Source organism: Rattus rattus, chromosome 6, assembly GCF_011064425.1.
Source record: "Rattus rattus isolate New Zealand chromosome 6, Rrattus_CSIRO_v1, whole genome shotgun sequence".
Classification (NCBI taxonomy): domain Eukaryota; kingdom Metazoa; phylum Chordata; class Mammalia; order Rodentia; family Muridae; genus Rattus; species Rattus rattus.
The window spans coordinates 153,587,640-153,610,965 of record NC_046159.1 but is presented as its reverse complement, the minus strand read 5'-3'; the positions used below and the strand labels follow the sequence as shown (position 1 = coordinate 153,610,965).

General features: G+C 52.7%; 2 protein-coding genes across 3 annotated transcripts; both read right to left on the bottom strand.

Annotated features, from left to right (window-relative positions):
• Nucleotides 1-370: 370 nt before the first annotated feature.
• Nucleotides 371-4,726, bottom strand: Asic3 (acid sensing ion channel subunit 3). Of its 2 annotated transcripts, XM_032907132.1 has the most exons (11): nucleotides 3,886-4,726; nucleotides 2,630-2,780; nucleotides 2,263-2,390; nucleotides 1,911-2,109; nucleotides 1,765-1,821; nucleotides 1,519-1,666; nucleotides 1,160-1,251; nucleotides 1,002-1,081; nucleotides 837-908; nucleotides 656-714; nucleotides 371-537 (listed from the first exon to the last, which is right to left on the bottom strand). In XM_032907132.1, exons 1-11 carry the CDS (start codon nucleotides 4,420-4,422, stop codon nucleotides 459-461), a joined length of 1,602 nt encoding a protein of 533 aa, XP_032763023.1. In that variant the 5' UTR covers nucleotides 4,423-4,726; the 3' UTR covers nucleotides 371-458. The 2 variants fall into 2 exon arrangements, with proteins under 2 accessions (XP_032763023.1, XP_032763024.1); XM_032907133.1 differs by lacking the exon at nucleotides 656-714.
• Nucleotides 4,727-8,190: 3,464 nt separating this feature from the next.
• Nucleotides 8,191-23,037, bottom strand: Abcb8 (ATP binding cassette subfamily B member 8). Its single transcript, XM_032907118.1, has 16 exons — nucleotides 22,849-23,037; nucleotides 18,588-18,897; nucleotides 18,095-18,250; nucleotides 17,924-18,018; nucleotides 17,696-17,801; nucleotides 16,841-17,002; nucleotides 16,523-16,608; nucleotides 16,319-16,416; nucleotides 15,549-15,654; nucleotides 12,866-12,899; nucleotides 12,447-12,583; nucleotides 12,192-12,286; nucleotides 11,874-12,007; nucleotides 11,235-11,382; nucleotides 9,490-9,740; nucleotides 8,191-8,957 (listed from the first exon to the last, which is right to left on the bottom strand). The coding sequence occupies exons 1-16, from the start codon at nucleotides 22,941-22,943 to the stop codon at nucleotides 8,826-8,828; spliced, it is 2,145 nt and encodes a 714-aa protein (XP_032763009.1). The 5' UTR covers nucleotides 22,944-23,037; the 3' UTR covers nucleotides 8,191-8,825.
• Between the last annotated feature and the right edge of the window lie 289 nt (nucleotides 23,038-23,326).

Here is a 23,326-nt window from a genome sequence, read left to right as displayed (position 1 = left end):
GTCAATGTTTGGGAGGTTAGGAGTTCAAGATCATCCTTGGCTGCATAGTACAAGCCCAGCTGGAGGTCCTGCCTCAGAAGAACCAGAGTGACGGGGATACCCTTCCATGGGAAAACATTCAAACAGTGGGCATCCTCCAGACTCGAGGTGCTGTCCCCATTACTCAAGAAACACAAAATTAAATGAAAATCTTCGAGAAGCTCACTAACACTAGGGTGCACCTGACTGATCTCGTCTTAAAATTACCCCCACCCACACCTCAAATGAGTTGTTAAGTCTAACTGGGATCCAGGTCCCAGCGGGAGAATGGATGAGGCTGGGGGCTGTCATCGACTGTGGTAGTGTCTGATCTGTAAGGTAGACATCCGAGGCACATGTACGAGAGCTTTATTAGGGTGGAGACAGCAAAGATATACAGGCTGGACATGTCCAAGAGGTCACAGTGCAGCCAAGCTGGTCTAGAGCCTTGTGACGAGGTAACAGGTACGGTGGGAGGCAGAGAGTGTCTTGGTGACAGCACAGGGAGCGGTAGGAGGCCTGGTGGGACAAGCCACAGATAGCACTGGGGCAGGGCCCTTCCACCTATTCTGTCCTGAACTTGAACTTCCTCCTTTCAACCTGTCCTGTCCCCCTTATATGGAATATTCCATATTACCTGGGCCCTAGGCTGAGGTGGGGAACATGTGTTCGATGGCCATTCAACTCTTCCTGGAGCTGTGGGAAGAGGGAAAGTCAGGTGGAGAGCAGCCAAGATTGCTGCACTTATAGCCCCTGGACCAAATGTTTGGGGTGAGGCCTACAATGTTAGGGGTGGGGGAGGGCAAAGAGAGTGTTACCAGAGTGTTGCCAGAGCGCTTTTGAGCGCTCCTTCTGTTCCAGAAATACCCCAGGACTCTGTCTTGGAAAACCTGGGGACAAGTGGCAGGAGTAAGGTAGCCAGTCCACCCTTTTAAACACTGGTGACCTGATTCTTCCCCGTGGTGTCTGGGGTTCTTTCCCACCTCACAGAGATAGTCGAGGATCTCAAGGATGGTAAGCAGGCTTGCTCCAATAAACAGTCCCATCTGTCCCCCAATGTCTCCTGTGGAGGCAGAATGCTGTCAGTTCATGACCACCTACCGTGTCTGCACCTCTGCAGACCCCGGCACTCTGTACACACCCAGCAGCTCCGACACTTCATAGGCCGCCTTTTGTTCCACCGCTTCATAGTTGAGGGCCTCAAAGAAGATATCCAGAACCAGTACATTCTCCCTGCAGGAAGAAGAAGCACAAAGGCTTGCTGGACACTACCTTTGCCGGCTGAGGTGAGGGCATTCTCTGTCCCCTTTTAAGAACCATGGGTTGTTCTCATCCCCCAAGTCAGAAAATTAAAGCAGTTTGCTCAAGTTCCAGAACCCATTGTGTAGAGATGAATCCAGCCTAGGCTGTGTGCAAAAGGGTTCCGGGTCCAGCTCCCCGCTAGGAGCTCCTCGACTCAGGTACAGTGCCTCCAGCCTTGCTACCGTGTCCCTTGCTCACGTGATGTAGGACTCGCTGCGGTTGTATTTCCGGGCCAGGTAGCGAGCTGACGCGCGGCTGGGAATCCGCACCATGGAGAGCTCCTTGGCATAGCGTGTAGTAGCGCATGGGTTGGGGCAGACACACGTGTCCTTTCGCAGCATAGCGTCTGCAGGCCGCAAAGCAAGGATCAGGCTCACTTGGCCAGAGGGTTGTGATCAACGTCTGAGTAGATGGGGACAGGGAAAATGAAGAGGCGTGCCTTACCCAGAGCTGGGCTGGCGCAGTCCTTGTACTGCTGGGGGCTGCACACTGGGGAGTTTCCTAGGATAGGAAGAGGAGACCAGTCCGGGAGCTTGAGAGCGCCCCCTAGGGTATCCGCATTCCCTACTCCCAACAACACAATCCCTTACCAGGCATATGCATCATTCGACAGCCACACTTCCGAGCCACATAGCGGGACTCACAGGCCAGGCGACAACCTATTAAACTATAAGGAGGGCTGGGTCTGGGTCTGGGGGAACCCAAGGGATCAGAGGGCTCTGGATCAAAGTCGTCGGGATCCAAAGATGCGGTATTGCAGTCACCCCAGGGTGGTGGCAGGAAACTCAGCTGTTGGAGGGACAAGGTTATAGAGGCTGTGTGGTAATAGAGGTTGTAGGGGTCAGAGTCAGACTGAGGTATTGTGGTGTGGGGTCTGAGGGTCTTCTAGGGAGGGTAGGAGCTTGGGGAGGGTGGGAGGCACAGGCAGTTGAACCAACATACTTGCTGCTGCTGACAGGACACAAAAGTCTGATGGCCTGGGGCTGCCCCGAAGCCCAGCTGGTCAATGGCAGGGGGCTCCTCCTGGCTGTGGATCTGCACTCGGATCCCCACCTCAAATGGGGTCTCTTCTGCAGAGAGGGGACTTTAAGGCCCCAGACACTCCATTCCCAGGAGGGCTCCCTTAGCAGTCCCTCTCCTCAGGATTTGGAAGAGGAGCCAGGCCTGCCTCTCACAAAATGAAATGCTTTGGGACTCCTCCCTCGACACACCTGCCTCCTTTCCCTCCCACGGTGTTTGTGATTTCCCAGCCTCAGGCATGCCTCCACCCTTATCCCTCCTCACCAGCGAATGACCCCGTGCCCCTCACCCATGTCCTTCCAGATGGGCAGATACTCCTCTTGCTGTACATCTAGCATAATCTCCAGTCCGTTGCCAGCACCACCCTTTGGAGTGGTGAGCAGCTCTGCACCGTGGGCACCAGAGTTGAAGGTGTAGCATTGCCCCATTCGAGTAAAGATCTGGGGGATAGAAAAGGACAGTCCCTCTCTCAAATGAGCCCTTGGGAATGGGACCACACCACCCCTTGGGCCCCTTCTCTGTTTTGTCGTTTGGGATTTTGGAGAGAGGGACGACAGGGATTGAGATAAGTTCTTATGTAGTCTGGGTTTGTCTGGTGCTTGCGATGATGTAGCAGAGCTCGCCTCAAGTTCCCGAATCTCCTGGTTCCAATTACAAGTGCTGGGATTACAGGGATGAACCACCATAGCACTGACAAATCCTTCCTGCTCTGGAGGCAGAAGTCCAACATCCCACTGATTGTGTTGCCTAAGTACCTAGGGGAAGCCTAGGTGATGAAGTCTAGGAGATCTAGCTGAATTTCCATCCTGTCCTCATTTTCTTAAGATTTTTTTTTCTTTTGAGACAGAGTCTCTCTATGTAGTCCTAGAATTTGCTATGTTGTGTAGATGAGGCTGGCCTCAAACTCCCAGGGATCCTCCTGCCGCTGTTTTCCAGGTTCTGGGATTAAAGGTGTGGACTACCATGCCTCTTTTGTGTTCTGGGTTTTCTGAGACTGGATCTCATGCAAAGAAACCACTCCCTCCACCCTCCACCCTCCACCCTCCACCCTCCACCCCTTGAAGGAACTCAAGAAAGCCCACATCTCAATGTCCTTAGCTTCACATGTGGCATGGGGAAGCCTCCTGCCTCTCAGCAAAGCCCTGGCAGCAGCACCCCTACAGGGGTAATGATACATTCTTGCCCTTCTTTGGGGGTGGCAAAGGAACATAAGTCCTCTCCTGGCAAACGGGTCTCCTGCCCCAGAATAGTCTTGGGGTGTTGCAGTCTATCCTAGGAGCAAGGGCAGCAGCGTCTACCAATTAGCCTTTGGGCCTGCGGCTTGCTTGGGTTGGTGTCCTCGGGGAGAGGCATAGCCAGGTGCACAGATGTCTAACTGAGATGGAGAGAGATAGCCTCCAAAGACAGCTTCCTGGACCGGACAGAATGTCTGGATTGGAGGGCCTGTGGCCAGCAGGAAGGACCAGGCAGGCGTGTTAAGGTTTCCTTACTGACAAGGCTGAAGAGTGTAGTCACTAAGTAGGAGTCTCAGGGCAACTGGCTCACCACTGTGAAGTTCTCAGGCCCACAGGGCTGGCCACGGTATCGGCAATCCAACAGCATGTCCTCAAGGGAGTGGCCGGCTCTGGCGTAGAGTTGTGCCATGTCAAAAGTCGGACTGGGCATGAAGCCGGGTGGTGCGGGGGGCTGGCCCAGCGCACGAAGGTAGGCAGCATGTTCAGCAGGGTCCAGGCCCAGCAGCGCTGTTCCAGCCCAGTGCAAGTCATTGGGTGTGAGGCGTGAGCGGCGCAGTGGGTTGATATTACACAGAGTCACAGCTGGGAAGGTAAGCTGGTGGCTCTCACGCTCATCCAGGGTGGTCTTATGGTGGAACTCCCCATAGTAGCGAACCCGCTCAGCCACCTGGTAGAGGAAGGCCGCCAGCGACAGGAGCACAGCTGTGGCCCACAGCCCTCGGCGCAGGGTCAGGCCTCCGGGGCCAAAGATGTGGCCCAGACCATGCATTGTGCAGCTGCTGGCAAACACCCGGATGTCTGAGGCCTGTCGCCGTTGGGCCTCCTCCAGTCCGGAGGGAGGTTTCATGGCTGGACCAGGGACCGGGGAGTTGCTGGCTGGGGAAGCTGTTTTGTAGAGCTAGGAGGGTAGTGGTGGGGATGGAGATGGGACTCAAGTAGCAAGGACTAGGGAGGAAAAGAAAGGAGAAGAAGGGAGAGAAGGGAGGAGCCAAGACAGAGGTGAAAGTACTGGCCTGCTAGGACTGGATGAGTTGAACTTCGGTCCAGTTCTGCCTTCCCCAGAACAGGCGTTGGCTCCGTGGGGCTGGGTCTCTGCAGTGAAGACCAAGTAGGGCACAGGAGGTAGCAGCAGGCAGGGGCTGCGGAGCAGCACTGAGCTAGAGCTGCGGCAGAGGATTAGGTTTCAGCACGAGGGGGGCTGGGGGGCAGCAGAGCAGTCTGGGGGGGTAGGGAAGATCCCTGGGGCCCCAGGCTGAGCCATTAGTGCAGCATGGGGGGGAGTCACTGTTGTCAGAGACCAGAGGCGCCAGGAGGAAACCACAGCGGTCCATGGTAGGGCTTGAAGGAAACCCAGATATACATTTGGGTTTGGGATGCCTTTGGGGCCTTTTAGGCTCCTGGTCAGAGCCCCTGAATTCTAGACCTGGGGTCCGCAGCTGATTCTTAGTCTATCCCCTCTCTCCTTTTGCCTCTCCTGCCCTTCCGTGACCCTACCTGAGATCGCTTGTTCTTTTGCAGAGTGGACTTGGCTTTTGACCAAGTTAGAGAGTGGTGGGAGGTTTGGCACAGGCAGATCCTCTTATGCCCCTAGCATCCTAGCAATACCACGTGACCGGGGCTCTCTTTAGTTTCCGTATCCCGTGGCTTTCTGTCTTCTGAGTATCCTGGAGACCCAGACCCCACCTCATTCTCAGGCCCTCCTGTTAGCGAAGCTGTCCTCCTTCACAATGCCCAGAGGTATCCAGGGTACTCCGCTGCTTTACATTTTCCTCTCTCAACAAACATATTCTAGGGACCATGAACTCCAGAACCCGAAAAGCACCCTCATTACTGGAGGTGCTGTCTTATGTCTCCTCTGATAACCACTGGACTTTCCAGCTTTGCTATTGATGTCATAGGGAAACTGCCTGAAACAGAGTTTCTGGGCTGAGGGCACTGCCTTACTCATCTGATCGATGTCATCAGATCCCCCACTCCCACCCTGATAGCAGGAATGCCATTTTGCATTCCTAGTAGTCTTAACCAGGGAATGTGCCTGCAGGGGTCTCCACGCCTGCACTCTGCCTTCCATGAGGCAAAGGCAGCATGTGATCAGGTCCTGAAGCTACTTCTAGGAATGCAGATGAAAGGAAGATGAGGAAAGAGCTTTGGGGATGGGACCTGTGTGCTTCCAGTGCAGGAGGAGTCACCCATAAGCTTGGTGCTAGCTGGCTTGGAGGAAGGAGTACAAGGGACTCAGACGAGAGGGGCCAGTCACTCAAGGACATCTGCCCAGGGGACTGCAAGGCCTGGTTCTGTCACTGTCATGTTCTGTATTGGCTAAAGTCTCATATACCTTCATGTATCTAGGAATTGGGCAAAATCTTGTACGCTCAAGAGTAATCAGACAAATTCGCATAAATTTTTCTAGTTTTATTTTTTATTCGTTTACTGGGTATGTGTGTCACAACACATGGAGGTCCGAGGATAACTTTTGGAGGTTGCTCATCCACAAGTCTTGGGGGACTGAACGTGGGTCCTTAGGTTTGGTGGCAGGTTCTCCACTTGTTGAGCAATAATATCACTGGCCCCATGTCAAAAGCACCGGAGACTGCCAGGTTCGTTCTGGTGGCTTCTGGCCATGAGTGGTGGGGACATAATCCCACCAACCAATCAGTTCACTGTGCTGGCTCTGACTGGATGGACATCGGCCCTCCTCATAAGCACTGGGGCTTAGTCTCAGAAATGGCCCCAGGCTTAGTGGCACAGACTAGGCAAGTAACATCTTAGGAAGGATAGGTGACTGAAAGGGCTTGTGGCACTGATGTGACCGACCACTTTCTGGGGCTATTATACTGTGGTTTTTAAGGGCGTAATTCCAACATATGTCATTTAACTCTTGGGAGCTTTTAAGAGCAAGAGTCATCAAGTCTGGGCTGGAGAGATGGTTCAGTGGTTAAGAGCACCAACTGCTCTTCCAGAGGTCCTGAGTTCAAATCCCAGCAACCACATGGTGGCTCACAACCATCTGTAATGGAATCTGATGCCCTCTTCTGGTGTGTCTGAAGACAGAGACAGTGTACTCATATACAAAATAAATAAATAAATCTTTTTTTTTTTTATTTATTATATATGAGTACACTGTAGCTGCCTTCAGACACACCCGAAGAGGGCATCAGATCTCACCACAGATGGCCGTGAGCCACCATGTGGTTGCTGGGATCTGAACCCAGGACCTCTGGAAGAGCAGCCAGTGCTCCCAACCGCTGAGCCATCTCTCCAGCCCAAATAAATCTTTAAAAAAAAAAAAGAATTAAAAGAGTCATCAAGTCACTGTTCTCTGAGGGGCTGGGAAAGCCAGGCCAGGTGACAGGGTGACATAGCTACTGGTTGGGGTCTCCAGCCACTGACCATAGGGGTCCTTCCCTGATGGGCAGTCATCCGGTGGCTGTCAGGGACAGAATCTGTGTGTACGTGGAGCCAATGGTCTGGATGCTTGGTGAAGGAGACTTTATGCTCCAGATGGAGAAAAGGTAGGGCTAGACAGAGGGACATGCCATGAAAGCCTTGCTCTAAGCTACCCTTGTTAGGGGAGGGGATGGGCGCAGTAGCCAGGCAGTGGAAGCCACCCCAGAGCTCTGCTTTCCAGGCTGTCACTACGGACACTGAACCGGGGCACCATGGCCCCCAACAGCAGCTGTTGGTCCTCTGCACCCATCACTCCTGAAAGACAATGTCATCCTTTGCCACATGAAAAGTACAAATGCTTGTCTGGTCATGCAGTTATAGCCCCTCCCCCCGATCCAGTCCCTGATCTGCAGTTCTACAACCTGGATGTGGCTGGCCAGGGATGGATTCTCAGTGGGAGAGTGACCTACAGTACCAAGGCTAGGGGCCACCATCCTCTGGGTTTAAGTGACGTGGATCAAGGAATCTGCAGCAGAGTAGACAAAGGGCTGACCTCTGGGAGCATCAGTGCAGTCTACAGGGTCTTTCAAGTACTTTTCTCAACACCTGAGAAGCCAATGGAGACCCCAGCTTTGGGACTACAGGCTGCCTGCTTCCCCTGTTCAAGGTGAGGCCAACATCCCACCACTTCCACGATTCTTATGGTTACTCAGATCAACTTGTATTAACGGTGCTTCCACCTTTGGGGCAGACTCTCCCAAAGGCCAGGCTAGCCCCGACCTGTGTAGCCAAGGATGATCTCCTGCAGCTAGCTCCCATCTGGGGGATTACAGGCATGTACCATCATGCTGGCACTGTGTCTGTGTCTCTGGGGACACACGGCACAGTGGCCTCTTCAGTGTCTTGCCTTTGGCTCTGTAGAGTCACCAGGTCTGATTGTGACAGAAAGGGCACAACCTGGCAGGGAGGCTGGGTGCTTCTTGTACAACGGACCACTTTATCCTGCCAGAAACCAGGACTGACTATGCGGAGGACAGACCAAGAGCTGCACTGCGGATGCAGGAGTAAAGTTGGGGATGTGTGGGTCCTACCTAGGGGGAGGCAGAGCCTAGCCTGAGCCCCTGGGTCACTCTTCAACCCTGGGTTTTATGTCCTATTGGCAGTACTAAGGATTATATCTTGGCCCCTCACATACGACAGGCAAGCACTCTGCTACTAAGCTACAACCTCTTTTAAAATTGTCTTTTTATTTAGGTTCTCCTTTTTTAAGATACAGTCTCACTATGTAGCCCAGGATGGCCTTGAACTTTTTTTTTTTTTTTTAAAGATTTATTTATTATGTATACAGCATTGCACCTGCATGTGCACATTTGGGCCAGAAGAGGGCACCAGATCTCATTACAGATGGTTGTGAGCCACCACGTGGTTGCTGGGAATTGAACTCATGACCTCTGGATGAGCAGACAGTGCTCTTAACCTCTGAGCCATCTCTCCAGCCCCGGCCTTGAACTCTTGATCCTCCTCCCACTTCTGTCTCCCAAGTGCTGGGACTTCAGCCCATTCTACCAGGCCCAGCCAGTTCCCTGGCGTTGGGGCCTAAACAACTGAGTGTTGGGCAGAACTGGGCCAGCCTGAGAGGGTCAAGCAGAGGTGTTCAGGGACTCTGCCTCACCGTATACATCCTGTGACCACAGAGCTGAGTTAGGATGGCAGGAGCAGGTGGGAGGAAAGCCAGTCTCCCACCCCAGCGGTTGGGTCCCAGCTCCTTTAAGGGAGTAGCAGTCCAGGCCACACTCCAGCACACTGGCCCTCAAGGGCTCTGTCCCCAGCAGAGCTCCAGCCTCAGACTGACCCCAGGGGGCCTCACTGGCAGCTTCTGTGGTCTTTGGGCTTCTCTGCAGGTGGGGCTGAGGGCAGTGAGGCATCCAGGGCTTGTCTCCGGATAAGCTCTGCGTAGAGCCCGCCTTTTTGAAGGAGTTCTTCATGGGAACCAGCCTGGAGACAGAAGGAGGGTCATTTCAACAGAGGAGAACTTGGAGTCCCGGCAGGGCTGACCTCCATCCCCTGTGAGGCTCACAGCCACGTAAGGTCATGTCCCTTCTAGGTACACTTGACAGCTCTGTGCTGACCTTGGGCACGGCTTTAGCAGCCAATGCGACCTTCTCTTCAGGTGATACTGAGAGGCCTGGTCACTTTTCTCTCCTCTGGCTGTAGCTGTGGGATACCCTTGTGTTCTGATTCTGCCCCTGGCTGCTCTCAGAGTCTGTGAGACAGCCTCTCTGCATCATGGCCTCTGAGCGGCCAGCTGTGCCTCAGTCTCTTTACCGACAATATCTTCTCTGGTCCTAGGAGCCTGTAGTTCATCTTTCCCAGAGGGTAGCAGCCTGGGTTTATCCAAGGATAGGAAGACCTTGGTCTGTTGGGGTTTTGTTCCCAGAACATGACCTCAAGCGGCTGGAAGCAGGCCAGAGACTCATCTAGCTTAGCTGTGCCACCCGAACCACTGCCCATTCCTAGCCCCACTGACCTCACAGACTTGGCCATTGGCCATGACGATGATGGAGTGGGCGGCACGAACAGTACTGAGCCGGTGGGCAATGACCAACACGGTGCGACCAGCACTGGCCCGGTCCAGTGCCTCCTGTACTACCCTCTCAGACTCTGCGTCCAGCGCACTGGTGGCTTCATCCAGGATCAACACTGTGGGCCTCTTGATGAGGGCACGTGCGATGGCTAGGCGCTGCTTCTGACCACCGGACAAGGTTGTGCCCCGTTCACCTAGGGGAAGGGGACAGGGCAGGGGCTAAGGTGGTCCTTAGCCCCACACTAGCAAAGGGTGCTGGGTACTTAGGGACTTCCATCAGGCTCCAGTCAGGGCCCCACCTCCACACTGCCATGTTTATATCATCAGGCTGAGTGCTCCAGCCTGACACTGCACACAGAACGCCAATGTCTTGCAGGAGCCTCCCTTCCTAGGCGGGCCTCTTGAGATGAGCTCCTACCAAACGCCTACAGCAACGACTATCCTCCTGGATTCTGGCCCTGGCTGCAGTTGGACCACCTGGCACCCAAGCATGGGCTGCACAGCACAAAGATGCTAACCGCAGGGGGAATTTGAAGCCACAGAGGACAACCTGGGAGGGACTGCCAAGTGATGGCAGGGTCATAGGTCAATGAGGGGAGCAGTCCTGGGAAGCCCCAATAAGAAGGGAGTGTCGATAGAGATGACAGGGGCCTCCCATGAGAACAACACAGAGCCTGAGCATGTGAGCACAGCTGTGTTAGGACCTGGAGGGACAGCAAGAGATGGGTCCAGCCTTAAAGGTCCAGGTCAGTCAGCAGAGAAGCCCCAAGAGGTGCTGGGACATTCTATATAGCACAGCCAAACTGCTGGAGAGTCATACTCTGTATATATATATATACAGCCCCAGAGACAGACAAGAGCTGTGGTGTGATGGTTTGTATATGCTTGGCCCAGGAAGTGGCACTATTAGTAGGTGTGGCCTTTTTGGAGTAGGTGTGTCACTGTGGGTGTGGGTTTGAAGACCTTTACCCTAGATGCTTAGAAGTGAGTCTTCCACTAGCAGCCTTCAGATAAGAGGCAGAACTCTCAGCTCCTCCTGCACCATGCCTGCCTGGATGCTGCCACGCACCAGCCTTGATGATGATGGACTGAACCTCTAAACCTGTAAGCCAGACTCAATTGAATGTTGTCCTTTATAAGACTTGCATTGGTCACGGCGTCTGTTCACAGCAGTAAAACCCTAACTAAGACATGTGGGGACGAACATCTAAGACTTAGGTTGTCACAGGCAGGACAGGGTGCCATTGTATGGTCCAGGACCCTGAAGACAGAAAAGGCCTGCACAGGACACCAGCCTGTTGTGCTGAGGGACGCCACTGAAGAGCAAGGGAACCAGAACATGGGAAGTTCTGAGAGGGTCCTATTTCTTGTCTTGGGTTGTGGCAGGTTGAGTGCACGTGTCCTTTGTGCCTGTGGCCTTGGCCTTCCCTTTACTTTTGCTATTATAATGTCCGTCTCCTCTCAGAGTCCTGTCTAGTCTGTTATGCCTGAGACATAAGGCTCAGGTTTTTCTGTCTCATAAAGCCATCTCTGTCCCTTCAAGCATGGCTGGTCGGTCTTTCTTGGCTTGGCTGTCTCCTAGCTGAATCTTTCAAGAGTCGGCTGAGTTGCTTCAAGCCAGTGGAGGCATGGCTCCTGAGCCTCACCACTGCCCTGCTGACCCAGCAACTTCCCACCAAGGGACCCACCAACCACAGTGTTGTAGCCATCGGGGAAGCTGCTGATGAACTCGTGGGCATTGGCTTTCCGTGCAGCTGTATACACCTCTTCATCGGAAGCATCTAGCTTCCCAAATCGGATATTCTCCATGATGGTTGTTGCAAACAGGACTGGCTCCTGCAAGGTTGAGTAGAATGGGAACACATCTACAGGCTATACTCTGAGCCAGCCTCAAAACTTGGGGACTGCCATGTGCAGTGCGGGTCTGAAGTTCAAAGCCAGATGCTAATCATGTGAGGACAGGGTGGCTCATTAACGGGAAGCAGAGGACTCCTCCCACAAAGGACACAGACTACCTCACCATAGGTGACGATGGACAGGCCCTGTAGTAATAGGAGGTCATGGGAATTTTGGCCTTTCCTGCATGTGGCTATCGGCAGCCTCAGAACCACTGCCTTGGAGTCCTAAGACTGCAGCCAACAGGAGCAGTGTCTATGCTCTGGAGTACAAGGGCAAAGCTGCGGAGGGAGAGGGACGTCCTGGATCCAGAGGGAGGCTAGGAACCATGAAGGCCATAGACGTCCTCAGAGGAACAGGGAGATAAGTGGGGAAGAGAGAAAATGGGCTCCAGTCTTGCTGTTGAGACCCTGCCCAGCTCTGCCCTTCACCTGGCTGATGAAACCTATGACCTGGCCCCGGAGCCAGGAGGGGTCAAGAGTACGCAGGTCATGCCCATCCAGCATCACCACGCCAGCTGTGGGGTCATAGAAGCGTTCCAGCAGGGAAGCAACTGTGGTCTTTCCTGGAGGGGGAATTGTGAAGAGGAGGGCTTTGGAGAATGTCCCAGCAAAGAGAGACCCTTGTAGTACTGCAGGATATTCATCCCAGGTAGGAGCAGGAGCCAGGGAGGGCTTGCTACCAGCCCTGCACCAAGTGGTTACCAAAAATACGAACCGGAGGATGAAAGATGGTGAGGTTCCTCTTACCTCCCCCAGACTGGCCAACAAGAGCCACAATCTTGCCAGGGGGCAGCTTCAGGGTGAAGTTCTTGAGCACATTGAAGCCAGGTCGGCAGGGGTAGCTGGGGGTGGCCAAGAGAGCCCCAGTCAGACCAGCTCCTGGCCCTTAGTGCCCTAAGGCCCCTCACAGGGCCTTGCTCACAGGAGGCACTCAGTTAAATGCCAGCTGACTTGCCCTCATTCTCAGCCCAAAAGGTTCTTTTTCTTAGCCTATATGCTGACCTGAAGCTGACATTCTGGAAGGTGATGGAACCACGAAGGTCCTTGCTGGGGATACAGTAGCCCCCGGTCAAGGGGATGACGGGGCACAGGGCCATGTATTCAAAGACTCGGGCTCCTGCACTCAGCCCACGCACCACCTGCAGAAGGAATCCAGTTTGTTGTTGAGTTAAAAACTGGGGCTCCTATGGAAGGGGACTTCTGCTGCCGAGAGGGCTGCAGTGTGTCCAGAACCAGACTGTGGTCTTGGGGTTCAAAAATCCTGTTCTTTGTTCTTCCTCTGCCCACCCCCAACAATAGGCCATGTCACAGCAGCAACATGTATGCACACATGCACACACTTACGCACGCACGCATGTACACACGTACGCATGCACACCCCTCACACCTCTCTAACTCAGGCTTGGGACAATCTCACTTACCTGACCAAACAGGACAGAGAGGCTGGCCATAGACCTGCCAGAGGAAAGAGTGAGAAGAGTGTATTAACAAGGGCCAGACAGACGGGAAGGCCGTGGTGGGGAGGCAATGGCAGTGCTCACATGTAGAAGGCCCTAAGATCTTACGGCCACCGGAGCCCTGAGGTCCTGGGGCAGCAGATCCCTTCTTAGTTAGAGTTAACAGTTGCCTGCTGCCAGAGCCAGCATCTGGAGAGGCTCCGGGATGCAGCGGGTGATGGATAAGTGACAGGGACTCAGTGGTGTGCCCACATGCTCCCCTGGCCTTCAGTAAACAGGGTGAAGACAGCCCACCAGAGAGGGCCTAACCGATCCTGTGGTCTCTACCCACTTAACTAAACAGATGCCTTGACAGAAGTCACAGGGATAAGGATGGGTCCACAGTGGGAGATCAGATCTAACCCTAGACTTCTGGAGAAGCAAGGACATAAGGGGGAAAATTCATTAAAATTTCAAATTAAGGTGGAAAAAGTCAAGCCCTTTCAGAAGAAAGGAGCCCCCAAAGCAAACTTCCTGACAGAGAGTTTACTGTCGGCTTGCCCTAAAGGTGGGCATGTGTAGGTGATGCCATGTGTTTATCTGTCTAGACAGTGGGTCACCTCCCTTGTCTTGGCAGGGCTGGGGCTGAGGCTGGTCGCCTGCTGAGAGCTAAGGAGGAAGATGAGTCAACAGCCTTAGTCATGTTCCCCAGTGGGTTAGCCAACCCACTTGTATATGGCACTGAGTGCAACGGGCCCTTTCTGAGAAGAGAGACACTGCCATTCCAGCACCCTGTGGACCAAGTCCATTCCTCCAGTGCTGGGCAAGCCCCTAAAGTCCTCAAGGAAGCAGTTAGAGCAGGCGTAGGACAACAGGCACTGCCAGGAGTAGGAAGGCAGAGGGGGAGGGGCTGAGTGGGTGAGTTATCTGTGGATGTGACCAGTTCACAGGAAACCGGCAATCCATTAGAGCCTGGCTAAGGGGCCAACCACAACTGAAATCCAAAACACACGACTCATGGGAGGCCCTGACCCTGCTCTGAGGGCTGGTATATTGCGATGAAGTAAGCTGGCTTGGGCAAATTCCCTGCCTGGGAACCATCCATTCTCTGCCAAAGGAACACTTAGCTGGAGCTGAGATGCCCTGCTCACCCCTCCCCTTGGACCTCAGCCCTGACACACGGGCCTTTGCATACACAGCAGGAGGCAGAGAGAAACAGCAGCTTCCTAAGGAGCTGATCCCTCCAGCTGGCTGGTGATGGTGACCTGGCCAGGGCCTGAGATAGGGAAGGCTACTTGAAGCATAGACCTGCTTAGGGCTGAACAATGCAGTAGGCAGGTAAGAACATGAAGGTGGGGGGGTGGGGATTTAGCTCAGTGGTAGAGCGCTTGCCTAGCAAGCGCAAGGCCCTGAGTTCGGTCCCCAGCTCCAGAAAAAAAAAAAAAAAAAGAAGAACATGAAGGTGGGAGGCATGTACCAGGGAATAGAGCCCAGATGTTCATCTGAGTCCACAGGACTTGAAAGTCACCAAAGGCTGGAACCCGTGCTGACCAGGGAATTAGGTCAGTACAAGGAATGCAACGTAGCAGAAGGGACACAGTAACCTCCACCTCTTTCACAATCAGGGCACCTAGATAGCAAAGGCAGGAACAGCTGCTGGGCCAGAGGACAGATGAGGCTTCTGAGACCAGAGGGTCTGTCAGACAGTCTTTGATGTGGAGCAAAAATGGAAGCAAAGGCAGTGCTCATGTAGCTGGGAACCAGTGCGCTCTGCTCTGTAGTCCTCTGGCTAGAGTGTGGACAAGACTGTCCTACCATGTCCAGTTGGCCTTACTTCACACTAGACAGCAGCAATCAGACACTAAGCCTTTCTCTAAGAACGGTGGAGTTACAGCCATGACAGGACAGGGCACCATTATGATCAGGAGTGTCACCTCTGTAGGGAGAGACCGATTTGAGAAGGGGAGAGCACTTCTGACACGTAGTATTTGCTCTTTATTTATTATAGCACTCACTATTTATCATAACATATATATATAATATATAATTTTTAAAAAAATATTTGCTATGTATAGGGAAAGCAAGGTAGAAAACAACAGTAGGAAGTGCTTGGGTTTCACTGAGAAAGAGAAGGGATTCCATTGGGGCCTGCTGGGCAGCCCACTGAGGCCACCTTGTGGCCAAGGTGACAGAGGAGCCCCAGGTTGCTGCACAAGTGGATGGGGCTCAGCTAAACAGGGAAATGGAAGTTACACAAGTAGCTCCTGGGGGGCAGGGGTCTTCATCTCATCCTAGGAAATAGTCTGAGGCCAGGGCAGCCCTTAAAAAGCCTGCTGAGGAAGGTATCCACAGGGATGCAGGCTACACCACATAAAGGGAGGGCCGCCTGCCCCAAAGCACTGTGCCAGGTGAGCCAGCCAGGCACCAAGGGAAGAACAATGTATGGCTACTTCTGTGTGGTGTCCGGTATGCTCAGAGTCATAGAGGGCAGGAAGTAGAAGGGGGTGCAGAGCTGAGGAGGGATGGGGAGCTCATGTTTAAAAGTGCTAGGGCCCTCCCATCCCCCCAGTACACTGCTATCCCTGTTATAGTAAGCAGGGCTCTGAAAGGGTGGTGGTGGGTGGGGGTAGGGGAGTTCTCCTGAGAGATGACAGTGGTCTCCACTCACCTCTGTACTGTCTGGGAAGCCACCAGGAAGGACATGAGGTCTCCCCCTTTCAGCTGCTGTCCAGCCACAAGGGAGCCTCCAATGAACAGGGTGCCCAAGACCATACCTACATGGAAAGGTGCCAGGAAGTGAGGCAGGAAGTGCAAGGGATGGAGACTGTCCCCAGCCTGCCACCAGCCGACTCTGAGCCCTCAACTCCCCATTCGGGAAACAGGATGGGCAGGCCAGGTATAGGACATTGGCCTGTAACAATGACTTATGAGGCTGAGGCAGCCTGGGATACAGAAAACGTCTGAAGGCAGCCTAGGGAACTTAGTGAGGCTCTACCTAAAACTAAAAGGGCTGCAGAGAGGGCTCAGTGACCAAGAGCACACACTGCTGCTGAGTTCAGTTCCCAGCAGCCACATCTGGCAGCCCACAGCTGCCTGTTAATTCCAGCTGTGGGGCCTCTGTAGGAACCTGCATTCACATCTACACACCCATACACAGACACACATGCGTACGGAAACGAAAAAGTAAAGGGCTGGAGAAACAGAATGTCTCCCTGGCATTGAGGCGTACGGCACACTCCTTAAGGTGCCCTGTGGCATTCTCCACAAGCTAAGGGATGACATCACTCAACATCCCATAGCAGTCAGTAGCTGGGGCATCTCACAAATGCAGGCACTCAATGTTAGGACCACGTGGGCAAGTGGAGGCTGTCTTTTGCCTGTCTGTTCCTACCCAGCCCATGCCCACGTCCCCTCCCAGGCAGGGTCTCGTTCACTCACAGTTGAAAGCGATGTTTGAGAGCCCCTGGAACAAGGCGATGCCCCTGCCCAGCTCCTCTGCTTTACAGCAGCATGACTCCAGTTCTGCTTCATAGCGCCTGGGAAGAGAGGCCAGGCTGGGCACTCGGGAAGCAGCTGGGCGGAGGGCCAGGGCAGGGGAGGGTGTGAGATGGGCCCACTGTATGCTGCCTTCCCAGGACTTACTCCTCCTCCCTCTCCTCCATCGCGAAGGCCCGAACAGTCCGAACACTGCCAAGGGCCTCGTCTGCTACACCTGTCGCCCTGGCAATCTGTGTGGAGACAGGGAAATAAGAAGTAGTTTCGGGTTGGGGATTTAGCTCAGTGGTAGAGCGCTTACCTAGCAAGCTCAAGGCCCTGGGTTTGGGCCTCAGCCCTGAAAAAAAGAAAAGAAAAGAAAAAAAAAGAAGTAGTTGCAGACAGCAAGAGGCTGAAGAAAGGTCAAGGAGACTGGGTCAGGGATGCTAGGAAGAACCAAGGGGGACAAGTCAAGAATTCCAGTACCTGCTCCTGACACTGTCGAGAAAGCTTTCGGAGGCCTGAGCCCATCAGGGTGCCCACTCCCATGAGGACAGGTGTGACAACAGCCAGCATCAGTGTAAGGCGCGGGGACAGAATAGACAGGGTCATCAGGCTACCGATCACCTGGGTGGAGCTGCGCAGTCCCTGAGCAGTGAGAGGAGGGCAGGATGTTAGAGCATCAGCACCAGATGGTGAGTGTTCTGCTGAGGGTGGGCTGGCCACAGCTCTGCACTTATGAGGCCCAGGCCACCAGCATGAGCCCTGGAGGTCAAAGGGCAGTCACTGGTTACCAAATGAGCCCCTTTCTTGGCCAGCCAGGATCTGAGTATCAGTTTCAAAAGAGATGGGTGAGAATGTCCACGGGCCATACCCTTTTTCTTTAGACAAATCCATTGTTTGTTTATTTTGGACACACTGGACTGCACAGGGATACCCTGGCTGCCATAGGCCAGTGTCCTGCTAACCTGGGACCAGGTGATGGAGGGGTGCGGAAGGTGGGCTGTCAGTATGCAGTAGAGTCATGCATGGGTTTGATGCCAGCTGGGGATGGACACAAAGGGGGTCACGCTGGGTCAGGTGAGTTTGCCTCTGCCAGGGTCACTCATAATTGCCTCCCAATGGCTTTCTGGGGGAGGAAGGGTTTCAGAGCACGGAGCAACAGCCTGTCCTGACCTTGACACTTTCCCAGTGCCTCCGTCCAGACTCTGTTTCCTCTCTCTCATAGCTTCCTCAGACAGTCTGTACTAAAAGCTGGGCAGTCTATACTAAAAGCTTGGAACAAGGCAATGTTAGGATGCCAGGGCTGGGGCAGGCACTCTGGCCTACTGACACACTGACCTGGGAGATGACAAGCTTGAAGGATGACTTGAACTCTTGCACATCGGTAGTCAAGCGGCTCACTAGCTGCCCTGTCTTTTTGGCATCAAAGAAAGCAATGTCTTGCCTGGCAGTAAGACATGATGGTAGCAGGTGAAGGAGAGGAGATGGTACTTCAGGGTCTGTCCCACCTCGACCTCCTGGTGTACCCTGGTCTACCCTGGCCCCACCCACTAGAGCTGCTAGTACCGGAGCAGGGAGCTGAAAAGGGCTTTCCGCATGTCCATGGCCATGCGCTCACCCATGTGGGACAGCAGCACTAGGTATCCAAAGGTCAGTAGTCCCTGTAAGAGAGGCCTGGCAGTTAGGGATACCCCAAGAAGGCTGCTGTGAGCCCCAGACCCTGCTACCCAGCTATACCTGAACACCATAGAGTAGGAGCAGCTGGATACTGAGCCTACGGGACTCAGACACGAAACTCCCCACATGCTCCCTCGTGTACTTGGCGACGATCTCCACCAGTTGGCCCAGGAGCAAGGGGATCTGCACATTCACTAGTGCCGCACCCAAGGCCAGCTGAAACAGGAACAGAGGAAACAGAAACCTGGAGAGGAGGCCATATTCATCCCCTTCTAGGCTCTGGCTCTGGCTTTTCCTCTCTCCCTACATAGCCTTGCCTTGTCCACATTGTGGCTACTCATGTGGTCACAGAAATGCCTCTTTGTGAATTAAAGTCCAGACCTCCAGCCCAAGTCCTCACATCCCACAAACTCAGACCCCCTGCACAGTCATCCTGATGCCCCAGAGCCTAGGCTGTCCTTGTCTCCACAAGGCAAGAATGCTGTCCCTGTGCAACTCGGGTCTGGAGTTGCACCTTCCTGGCCTGAGCATGGGCGAGCAGGGAAAGCCTCACCACAATGGCTAGCCCCAGGGCCAGCAGGTGGGGGTGAAGGAAATGCCAGAATAGCTTCCACTTAAAGCGCAGCTCCCGGGCACGTGTGGGCTGGGCAGGAGGGGACCCTTTGGCCTCACATAGTGCTATCAGGCAGAAGCGGGGATGCTGCCACAGCACAGCGGGGACCACCAAAGTCCCCCCAACCCAACACCAGGCAGAGGTACTCCGGTGGGAAGCTGGTGGGGATCGAGGGAGGTGAGCGCGGAGTTGTGACCGGAGCTGGGCTACAGCCCGCAGGAGGCATGAGCTGAACTGGTCGTCTGAGGACCTGCAGGTAGAAAAAGGCATTGACAGCTGTGGCCCTGGCTGTCCTTCAGATGACTCACATCCCTGTGGGCTCCTGTTGAGTTGAAACGGCATTTTATCTGCAGCCTCTCCCATGGATGCTTTTCTTTTCTTTTCTTCTTTTGAGATAAAATCTTCCAATATTACTCAGCCTGGCCTTCAACTTCTGCTCTCAAGTGATCCTCCTGGCTCAGCCTCCTGAGTAGCTATATCTACAGATATGTGCTACCTCACCCAGAATGAATGCCTCAGCACGTTCTTAAGCAGTGCAGGTCTGTCAGACACCTGCACACCTGTGCAGCAGCTGGGGACTGTTTTGCCATCAGAGAACAATCCTGAGAGCCTTTCCCTCTAGCACTCTTGTCCAGCCTGCATCAGCCGGCCAGGCCCCTATTTAGCCTCCAGCCACCCAGTCAATGCAGGTCTCCCTCCAGCCTGTCAGACATCTGGAGCGGCAGATAGCCCAGGCCTCCTTTACAGGCACAGACCAAGAAGGCTTCCTTAGAGGAAGGCTCAGAGCCGATCCTGGGGGTGAGCTTCTTCCCTGTGTCTACCCCTGCATATGTGCAACGTCAGCAACAGGGAAGACATGACCTAGCAGTACAGAGTTAAGGTCCACAGCTCTCGACACCGGGAGATGCCCTATTCTCACTTGGTAAGGAGAACTGAGTGAGAGATGGTATAATTTGTTCCCGAGTTATGAGGTGGGCAAGAGGGCCCTATGTTCCTCTCTCAATGCTGACAGAAGAAACAGAAAGAAACACAGAGGACTGTTTTGTCACCTTTCAGTTCCCATATGTATAAAATGGAAACACAGATTCAGCTGCTTACAACACTTACTGTGTCAGAGAATACAGAGCTGACCAAATCAGACAAAGTAACCTCCTTCCTCCAGGGTCATGCGGGTTGGGGTGAGGGTGGGGTGGGAAGCACAGAGCTCAGAGGGTTTGACCACAGCATCAGAAAAGGCACTGGTGAACAATGAGGACCGTGGGGAGATGGGGCAGAGGAAAGCCCGCAGGAGTGTCTGCAGTGAGAAAAGACTTTCAGCAACAGTGTGGACATGAGGGGTTTTTAGGGCTAGCTGGAGTTTTTAGGATAAGGCGTAATAAAGTCAGATTTGCACTTTAGAGGTCGTGACAGGGAAGAGCCGGAGGGGAGGGATGGGATCGAGGGAACCGGTTCCGGGCAGAAGTTATCTGGCCAAACCACCAAGGACTGCTCAAGATAGACTAACACGAGGAAAGGCTTAGAAAGAAGGAAAGAGTATGTAAGCGGGTGTGGCGGTGCATTCCTGAAATCCCAGCAAGTGGGAGGCTGAGACTGGAAGATTTCAAGTTCAAAGCCAGCCTGTGCTACAAAGTAAAATAAGATGGGCTGGAGGGAAGCTAAGCATTAAGAGTCTGCACTGCTCTTACAGAGAACCTGAGGTTGATTCCAGCATATTTGTCAGGAGTTCACAACCGCTTGTGACCCGCCAACGTCCTCTGACCCTGTTCATGTACCCACTACCACACACACATAATTAAACAAATGCCTAGCTTTTCTCTTTGTCCTCCACTATGTCTTATATCTATCCAGCCTCAGTTTAGGGAAAACTCACTCTTTTCTTCCTGTACTGCTGTCCTAATTTTCCAGCAGACTTACTGAGGGGACAGAGGCATATTTTATGCACCAGAACTTAGGAAATCTCTGGGATATAAGATATCTATGAGTGGATGTTTGCTGAGCTGTGTATGCCCTTGTTAGAGCTGCAGTAAAGCTGACTGCTGCAATGCTTTGCAAACATACAAATTTACTGTCACTGAATACGCTGCAACTTGTGCAACCCAGTGCCGTGTGTGTGTGTGTGTGTGTGTGTGTGTGTGTGTGTATGCCAAAGTTGAAAGGTTTCACAAAATAGGTCCCTTAAAAGTGAAATATTTTGTTTCGAACTGAAATGAACACACTCATTTATCTGGTCTTACCTTGTGTTTCTTTATGATTTAAATATTATCAATACCCTCCCTCTTTCTAAAGACTGATTTCAAACCATTAATAATTTATCATGGCTACTTTCTAGCTTCTCTCAGCTCTTCCAAACCAGGAAGCTATGGAGACTGCCAACAGTTGGTGGAAACCTTCCCAGCACCAGGTCTACTTCTCTTGCTTACCCTCCCTCCATCAAGCACATGGGCTTGCCACAGTTACCCACCCTTGGCAATCTTCCCCTGGACCTGTCAGGGAAACAGCTGCTTCTTGTAGAATATTTACAGTTAAATTCTAGGTTCTGGGTAGAGGGTACTCCTATAATCCCAGCATTCAGGAAGCTGAGGCAGAAGGATCTCAGTGAGTTCAAGGTCAGACTGGTCTAGATAGAGAGCTTCAGGCCAGCCAGACCTACATAGTGAAACTGTCTTCAAAAAACAAAACAAAACAACCCAAACAAACAAAGGGCTGGAGAGATGGCTCAGCGGTTAAGAGCACTGGCTCTTCTTCCAGAGGACCAGGGTTCAATTCCCAGCATCCCCATGGTAGCTCACAACTGTCTGTAACTCCTGTTCCAGGGGATCTGTTGCCTCGCACAGACATATGTGCAGGCAAAATACCACGTACATAAAAAAAAAAAAAAAGAAATTAAAAAATTACTAAGAGAAACAATTAGACTTTGGACTCTTGCATGCTTTCAACCTATTATTCTCTCTGGACCAGTGTGGGTTAGTGTTTTGTTAGTTGGTTGGTTTTGTTTTTCATCTTACCAAGAATGAATCAGATTTTTTTTTCCACCCAGGCTACTAGGAATTGAGTCTATAATTCATGTTTGACACAAACAAAACAAAATTCCTAGTGAGCCATGTCCCCTGCTTTTTTTTTTTGAAAATTTATTAATTTGTGTGTGTGTGTGTGTGTGTGTGTGTGTGTGTGAGCGCCTGTGCACTTGAGCACTCCAGAGTGAGTGGAGATCAAAGAACAGCTTGCAAGAGTTGGTTCTTTCCTTCCACATGTGAGTCCCAGGGACTGACAAACTCGGGATCACGTTGGTGACACATCTTTACTCAGGGAGTCATATGAATGACCCTTTCACTCTTTATTCTGACACAGGATCTTACAAAGTTTTCCAGGTCGGTCTTGGACTTAGAATGTATAGTATACATTCTACTGTATGATAATACATCTAGCTCTAAGAATCAATTCCTTATTTGTTTTGTTCACTCAGAACTCACTATGTGGTCCGTGCTGGCTTCAAATTCCCAGCAACTCTCCTGCTTCAACGTGTCTGCTGCTGATATTTCTCTATGTAGCTTGGGCTAGCCTAGAGCTCTCTATATACAAGGCTGGCGTTGAATTTACAGCAGATCCTAGCTAGGAACTACTTTATAAATTTTTAAATGTATGAGTATATTTATTTAATGGGTTTGGGATAGTGGAAGTAAGAAGATAGTTTGCATCTCTCCTATGATATGAGTTCTCAATTAGAATCCAGGTCTTCAGGCTTGGCAGCAAGTGCCTTTACCTGCTAAACCATCTCGCCAGCTTAGGAATCGCTTTTGATCATTTAAAATTACTTCGGCTAATCCTGAATCACCATCAATAGTAAATGTCTATGAACACCAATTACAGATACGTCCAGATCTCCAGATGGATTACCAGAGAGCAGATGCGAACTGCGAGTGGCGCCCCTTAGTGGGCAGTGGTGACTGGGTGTGGTCAGTGCCCAGGAGTCGGCTGAGTCCTGACCGCTAGTGGATGCAGACCTGAAGAGCCTCCTGCTGGCACCCACACAGCACCATGAATAATTGAGGCCAATTCCCCGGAGAGTGACATTCCACTCCCTCCGAGCTAGCCTACAGCTCCCAGCAAGCCACGCGCGAGGCCAGAACTACACCTCCCGGCGGGCCCCACGCACTGCCGACCGGTCAATGGCCCATACTCCAAGTAGCTCTTGTTCTTTTACCTGGCGGCTGAGAACGTCTGGAAGCGCAGGGATTGTAGCGACCATCTTGGAACTGGGCCACCCCGAATTCCGACCCGAAATAAGTGCACCAGCATGTTGAGGCAATAAAACAGGCACAGCCAGCAACGGCAATCTCACACTTATCCTACCGAGGGTTCCATGTTAGCTATGGCCCCCATCCCGACAACCTCTTCTCACCTCCGCGGTGATTGGAGGAAAGACACATCAGTCTTATCACAAACTGTGATTGGATAAGGTATTGGCTGTAGGCGGGACCGAGCAGAAGCAGCTCTGGCAACCATTTGCTCAGTGGCCTACGGTCGGGTGACCGGCAGAGGTTGTGTGTAGTTCACGCTCACATTCGAGGATGTCCTGGCGTTTCTGACCTTGAGCAGTTTCTCTAGAGTTATTATGGACAATCTCTATGTGCCCTGGTATCTTCAGGGAGTGTAGAGTGGTGGTTCCGTGAGAAGGAATG